The sequence below is a fragment of the Pteropus vampyrus genome, unplaced genomic scaffold (genome assembly GCF_000151845.1).
Source record: "Pteropus vampyrus isolate Shadow unplaced genomic scaffold, Pvam_2.0 Scaffold107, whole genome shotgun sequence".
NCBI lineage: Eukaryota > Metazoa > Chordata > Mammalia > Chiroptera > Pteropodidae > Pteropus > Pteropus vampyrus.
Genome location: NW_011888888.1, coordinates 1449820 through 1457977, shown reverse-complemented (window position 1 = coordinate 1457977; position 8158 = coordinate 1449820). Strand labels below are relative to the sequence as shown.

General features: G+C 30.9%; 1 protein-coding gene across 1 annotated transcript in view; it reads left to right on the top strand.

Moving 5' to 3' along the window:
- FAM185A (family with sequence similarity 185 member A) overlaps positions 1-8158 on the top strand; it is a 57870-nt gene that overhangs the window by 5394 nt on the left and 44318 nt on the right. The window contains exons 2-3 of the mRNA XM_011365210.2: positions 2401-2493; positions 7049-7187. Of these exons, the coding sequence (XP_011363512.1) occupies positions 2401-2493; positions 7049-7187 (232 nt within the window). The remainder of the gene's footprint in view (positions 1-2400; positions 2494-7048; positions 7188-8158) is intronic.

The window sequence follows — 8158 nt, the reverse complement described above, 5'->3', positions numbered from 1 at the left end:
ATTGTTTTTTCAAAATAAGTGAATTTTATATTTGTACTTTAGAAGACCCATAAGAAAGAATAAAAGTCATAACTATCTGTCCTTACAAATTGAATAGCTAAAAAAGAAATTCAGGAACTAAAATTGAGTCCAGTGGATCCTACTGGTATATATCAAGGGTTAAGAGATTTATTCTTGAGATCTTAAAATTTAACTGACTTAAATTCACAAATGGAAACACTTGGTAAAATATCTGGTTTAAGTTTTAAATATGGTATAATATCATTATCTTGAATCAGTCATTACCTATTAATACAAGTTTCTCTTCCACTCATTTTAAGGACTTGAAATATAATCTATGTAATAAAATGTTTATAGCAATAATAATAGCTACTGTTTACTAAGCTCTTATTATGTACAGAAAGCCTTCATTTAATCCTTGAATTATCTCCTTTTATCATGGAAGAAACTGTGAGGCACCGAGGTTGAGGAACTCATTTAGGTTCATATAGCTAATAAATTGAACTGAGATTTGAACCTGGGTCTTTCTGATTTTCAAGCTCATGTTCTTTCCACCTTTCTTTATTATCCAAGCAAAACATATGGCAGTACTACATTTATTCAGCACTCTTAGGGAATAACTAAGTAAATTTTTTAGGCAACAGACCCTTAACCTTAACTCATTGAATGCCACACATTTGCATTTTTTAGTGCAGCATAATAGTTTATATTATATTATATTAAATAGTTAATGATTTAAACATTTATTTTAACTATTTTTTTTACATATTTTTTAAAATTTTGTAATCTACTTCACATTTTTTGGAATTAGATGAGCTTTAAATTATAACAATAGCTCTTAGCATTTTTGAGCCTTAGACCTCTTTGAAAACCTGATGACTGTCCCCTTAGAAAAAAAATGCACATGTATATGAAATTTTGCTTACAATTTCATAAGTTTCATAGACTGTAGAAATTTATGTAGGCTTGGTTAAGAACTCTTGATACAGAATACCTTGTTTTGGAGATGCTCTTTTCTGCAGTTCATCAATTACTTGTCTGCTTGACAAAGACTATTATATACAATTTGATTTCAAACTTATGTCTCTGTAGATATGAAGTAGTCTACCATGCTGTAATACATGGTAATATTGGTGAGTTTGCTTTTGTATTTTTTTTCCTCTGCTATTTACCTATTATTTTTTTCTTTATAATTAGGCAGAACTGAAGACATATGTAAATGGTTAAAGTAAAGTAATATATTCTAAATAATAGACCAAACATATAATGGCTCATGTACACCTATAGTTTATTTCTCACTTGTGAGTGGCTCTTTTCTATTCAGTGATTCTAGGTTCCTTTCATCTTCTGGCTCTAACATCTCATAGAGCCTTATTGTAATCTGCACTCATTTGGTGAAAGAGGCAGAGCACAGAGAAGGCTCACCGACTCTTCTAAAAGCACCAGCCTGGAAACATAACACCTAAAGAGTAAGGGAAGCTGGAAAATATCATCCCTTCATGGGGCCAGCTATACTATTACTTTGGGGGAAAAGTGGATTTTTGTGGGCCTATAGTAGTTTCTGCCACAGTTGCCAAGTGTGAAATCAAGTCTTAGTCTCTCTCTTCTTCTTCTCTGTCTCTCTCCCTGTCACAGACACTTTTTTTTGTTGTTGTTGTTCTGGCAGAGGAGGCTAACTATGATGGCTGTTTTATTTGTGCTTAGAGGAATTTTCACTTAGTTCCAGTGTCTGGGGTTTGTTGTGCTAGAAAGTTGTCAGGGGACTGTTACCCTGTGACTGTATCCTTCTTTAGATGGTTCCAGCCATAAGAGTGTGGGTTTTGAAATTATATAGAACTCGATTCTGTTAGGTCAGATTTTTGTTGTTTTCTAACTGTGTCACCTCATAGGGTTATCTTTTCTGGTTCTCGGATTTCTTCTTTATAATGGAGAAAATATAATACTCTTTTCTCTGAGTTGTGAGGATTAAAAGATAGTTCATGTAAAGTAGTGAACATTGTATTTGAAAATGCCAAATAAATGATAAATATTACTGGTATTAATGATGAACAGTAACAGTGATTATTGTTATCCTTATCACCATTTATGTTTAGTTAGCTAGTTACAGTGATCTTTGATTCCTAAGTTCTTTTTCAGTGAAACTGCTGGAACTCCCAAGTAGCTCTTTTTCCTTTTGAGTTCAGATGGCTTATTTAATCCCTTTAACAGCAGTTGACATTCTTTTCTAGTTGATGTTATTATTTCAAACAGTGCAAGTTTATTTAATTCCTGGTTCTTCTTTTGTTATTATTATTTTCCTTTTTTTTATTCTTTAAAAAGTATAAAATGTTAGAAATTTTTTATTAGTATAAGTCAAATTTATTCTCTTTTTCTCTATGTGTTTTTGTATTTGTCTTTCAGAGTCAAAAATTACATGTTCAAACAAGAGGAGGAAAAGTGATCTGTCTGGGAACAGTTTATGGAAATATAGATATTTGTGCATCAGATAAAAGTGTAAGATCGAAACTTTCTAATTTTAGTAGTTGCAATTTTGCATCAAGTTGGCTTATACACTGGGTAGTCTTACAAAATTTGTAGGACAGCAGTCCTTTAAAACACAGGTCATTACTAAATTCAGATTTCAAATTGTGGTGATTAAATATACAATTTTGTATAAAATAAATACATATGAAATTTTAGTTTGTGATTTAATACTTTCGACAGTTATTTAGTTCCTTATTTGGAATTAGTAACATGTTTAAATACTTAATATTCTAGTTCTAAAGAGATTTTTGTTTTTATGATCATTGATTAAAATTGATCTTTAAGTAACACCACCATAATTGGGATTAAATTTTTCTTATATGCTAGGTTTGAGTATTTTTCCAAGACCTATTTACTTTTCGTTCAGACAATTGAAAGATGAGTTTCAAAACTCAACTTTTTAGTATTTTCCATAAGATGGCACCATAGATAGCATTACTGTTTTCCAAAAGCTTTGATTACCCATAGGGATTTTGGTTGTTATAAGATAGTTTTGTGTTTTTTAATCAATTTTTGTTGCTTCTTGTGATTTAGCATAGTATTAAGAGTAAAGGTATAATTTTAAAGTGTAAATTGTCACATTTTTTTAACATGATCGATAATATTTTAAATCTTTGAGAAAGCTCTAAGTCATTTGTACAATTTGCAGAATCTTTTGTTACAAATTTGTTAAATTTCATACTCAGCTTAATTCTCAGGTAATTGATAGGGAGGAGTTATGAGTATATCTTATAGAATATTGTTGGCATAATTAAACAATGTAGATTATAACACCAATTGTTTCTACTGTTGTCACTTTTATTTTCTACCATCAACCTGTAGGAGACTATTTAAACACACACGTTAAAATTTATCCTTTAAATTAAACTAGGAAAGTATTAAAAGACCCTGCCTTGCCTTATGTGGCAGCTCTTTGGAGATAACGTTTAGTTTTACCTCTCAGATCGCTGTGGTCTTGGAGGTGCAAAGGGAAATTGGACAACTTCGCAGCTCCTTCTGTCCTTTAAATTAGCGGTCCCCAACCTTTTCTGCACCAGGAACTGGTGCTCCTATGAGAATTTAATGCCTGATGATTTGAGGTGGAACTGAAGCGGCGATGCTAGGGCTGGGGAGCTGCTGCAAATACAGATGAAGCTTCCCTCCCCGGCCCGCCACTTACTTCCTGCTGTGCAGCCTGGTTCCCTGGTACCGGTTCGTGGCCTCGGGATTGGGGACCCCTGCTTTAAATGACAGCTTGTGGTATTTGATATGATCTAAGTTACCAGAATATTACATATTGACCTTCAAATATAAGTATCAAAGAAGAATTTAAATCATCTCTTAATTATTTGCTATTTTGAATATTTTAGCCACTGTTTCCAATCACTATTTATTTGTTCCAGCTTTCATGGTTTATTGAATATTCATTTATTCCCACTTTCTGCTATACTATTTTGTTTCTTGCCTGAGTTTTGTCTTGTACTAAAGAATCAGTCTAGATATATCTATTTATATTGTACATAGTGTTAATTTTTAAAGCATATTTCTAATTTTGTTTTTTGTATAAAATAAATACATATGAAGTATTAACTTTTAATATACAAAGTTCATAGAAATGTGCTTTGCATATTTGAGAAGCAGCATGGTGAATTGGTTAAGAGCACAGAACTGAGAACCAAACTACCTGGGTTTGAATCCTGGCTTAGCTATTTTAAGCTCTTTAACTTCAGACAAGTTATTTAATTTCTATGTGTCTTCCTTTTCTGGTAAATGGAATAATAGTAATGTACTTAACTCAGAGGGTGGTTATGAGGATCGAATGCGTTAATAGAGACAAATTACTTAAAACAATGTCTGACACATAGCTAACTCTAATATAGTGTTTATTATAATGATGATACAGGTAAATAAAACACAGATAACAAAGATAATTTGACCAATCCTAGTTCTAATAGTTTACTGAGATTTTGTTTCATTATTCATGAAACAGGAATGATATTATTTGTTTTTCCTACTTAACAAGATTGTGAGGATCGAATGAGCACTATAAACACTTAACAGCATTCTTTACATGTTATTTTATATGAAGTGGCTGTTTTTAAATTGTATCATTAATTTCAGTATCCTATTTGGTAAAGAGATGATAGAAATCCAGTTCATCTGATTGGTGGATAAATTGATGACATAGTTGTCAGTTGACCTCTCTTTCTTAGTTTGGGCTACAAAGCCACAGTGCTTCCTTAAAACTTAGTTTTCATTATGTGTAATGTTGATTTATAATAACCAAATTTATGAAAAGTTTTTCTTCTCATGTAGAAGAAAATTTATAGCAATATCCCTGTCAGGAAGGTATTGATTTTTGGATCTACTTTTTTCTTTTCTTTAAATAGCTATTTCTGTTAATAAGCAAGCTATACAGTTCAATCCAAAGAGTCTATTTATGGCTATTTGTTCCATTAGCATTAATAACTAGATCAGAGCCTCAATATTTTGCTGTAAACTGTGGTATCCTAAGTTTAATTGTTCTAGTTAGTATCTGTTACAATGTATTTTATGTGGCTCAGTGAATGTTGAATTTCTTTGAAATTAATTTTATGGAATAATTGGTTAAAATAGCTATATTGTTGTGGTGGGGGAGGTGTACTTTCACTTGCTTTCATTTGCTTTGGTAGGGCAGTAGAGAATGTTTTTCTAGCTTCCTAAAAAGTAAAATATTTAGTGTTTAACGAACAAAGTAAATCATTGACATTTTCCAGATATTCAGGAGTTTATTAAAGGCTTTATTTGGTTGTGGGGAGAGTTTAGTTAAAAGTGCTCCTTTGCCAAATCAATTATGTTTCAAATATTCTTTCGATATTTACCTTTTGGTTTTCCCTAAAACAGCTTCACTATCTGTAAAAAGCTAGAGTATTCCTACTTATTGTCTACTTTATGGAAACTTGAAGAATTTGAAAATGTGTATAAGATAACTTTTCATAAAGAAACTTTTATAGGTAAAGGGTAAATTTTTCAGGAATTTTATACCTTTACTGTAATACTGAAGAATGCAAAATATTTGTATTCATACAAATTTGAATGTAGGTAAAATATCTTTGACAGAATTACTGAAACTAGATTTAAAGTAACAATTCCTTTGAGTTCATAATTAGCTTAAAAGAAACTGTAGCAAATAAGAAGCAGTTGGGTTCATGTTATACATTTAATACAAGTCCACTGAAAAAGAGTTATGTTCTTCATATCCAGAGGGCAAAGTAATTCTAATTTGCTTCCCATAAGAACTTCAAGGTACTTTTCTTTCTCTTTTCATATTTTTGTCTGTCTTCTAACATTTTAGTATTCTTGGAACTCAATTCTTATTAAAAATATTTTGAGCTCTTAACAGTTTTTGAAGGACATATTAGGAGTATATTACACTGATGTCCACGTGTTCAAAAACAATGATGTTCTTTCTTTAAGAACCATGGCAAATATTTCTGGTGATTCAGTTTTATGTCAGTTTTATATTAACATTCGCTATATAAACTTTTGCTTAAAATACTGTAAAGACGATTTGGAATCCTAAATTAGATATCTTCATTTTACATTGTGCTCAGTGTTTGAGACATAAGTACATACTAAATTTTGTTAGGGAAACAAGGATAAATACAAAATTTCTTCTATTTTTTTGAGTGGAAAGCTACTGTCTTATTGGGTGTAAAGTGGAAAAATTCTAGAAATAATAGTGTATTCACTACATTAAAAGATGAAAGGAGAAAAATCATGTGATAATCTAATAAAATCAGATAAAGTCTGTGTTAAAATTCAAAACCCATTCATAATTTAAACAGCGGCAACAACAACAAAATAGGTTTGAAGTAAAAGGGAACTTCTTTAATCTGATAAAAGGTATCTATAGCAAACATCATACTCAATAATAGTGATTTAAGCCTATCCTCTGAGAACAGGAATAAGATAAAGATGCTTGCTATCTATCCCATGGCTTCTCTTCATTGTTGAGTTGGAGGCCTGAGCCAGATAGGGAGGAAAGAGCAAGAAAAACAGTATTAATATAAGGATGGGAAAGGAAGAAATGAAACTATCACTTGTAGACAACATAATTATATACATAGAAAAAAAATTTAAATTTGGGTAAATTATTAGAATTAGTGAGTTTAGTGAAGTTGTTGGATTTAAGGTCAAATATAAAAACAGTTAACATAAAATGAAGTGAAAAAATACATCTTTTATAATGGCACTTAGAAAATATCAAATAGGAATGAATTTAAGAAAAGATAAAGGTGAACTCTACACAGAAAATATAAAATATAATTAAGAGAAATTAAAGAAGATCTAAATAAATGAAGGAACATAATGGGTCTATTCTACATTCTACAGAGAATACACTATTGCTTACAATTTTGTAATAGAGTTAGAGGGTCAAAGTCAAAGTGATCGAGTGCTAGGCAGTAACTTTTAATGTAGTTGCCTATGAATTTTGTAGGTGTCATTTTGGCTTTTTACCAGTCTTTGTTTTATAATGAACTGATTTGAGTCTTTCTCTTACTAGACTGTGACCGTAGATAAACTGCAGGGAAGTTCTGTTAATATATCTACTGAAGATGGTTTGCTGAAAGCCAAGTATCTTTATACGGAATCGTCATTTCTATCTTCTGCTGCTGGGGATATTACATTAGGAAGTGTTCATGGTAAGATGACAAAGGCCTAATACATCTCAAACTTTTCACATATCAATTTTAAGAGATGACTCTATTTCTCTGTAATTGAAGGATCTGCCATTAGAAAGCTGTCCCTCTATATAATTAATTGGATTAACCTTTTTAAAAAAAAAACCCATAAAATAAAATGACCCAGAAGTTATTTAATTTTAATTTTATTTTGGAAAGAAATTGAATATTAGGCTGTTAGACATGCAGGTAATAATAATTATGATTTTTAATACATTTCATTACAGAAGGAAACCAACAACAAGGAAATATGTGCAGGAGACATTCAGAGGAAAAACAATGAAATAAAAACAGTGTTAAAAATAAAGATGCATTTTAAATAGTTACCATTATGTTATGAAAGCTAAATATTAAACAAATTAATGAAATGTTTATGTGAGATCTAATTATAGTAACTCAGTGAACTAAAATGCTTTATGTGTATTAGTACTGGTACCAGGTCTCTCAATACCCTGCTATTTTCAGTTTTCTTTGATTAAATATTATCTCGTGACTTTCAAAACATGTTTCTAGAGACAAGTAACATTAACTCGTATTATTGAAAGAAAAGAAGAGAGCATGATGGTAAAGTAACATGGAAAAGGGCATTCAGTGTCACTCAGCATGCTTCTTAAATTTTCACAAAGCAGTTGATTCAAGTCTTGATACGTTTTCTGAAATATATACAGATAGAATTAAGGGTCATGTATCCCAACAAGAAGTACAGTATATACACATCTGCTAAACGCCTTTTGGATCGTTTTCCAGGAAGTATAGACTGAAACTTTTCCCATCTATAAGACCACTCATTTAAATTCTATAGAAAGATGAATATTGGGATCTATATAATTTGACAAAGCCTCAAGATTTCAGATTTCAGTAATGAGCATGAATTATTAGGTGATATTAGAAAGCAGAGTTACTGCTAGCTGTGCTGTATAACCAATTGGCAA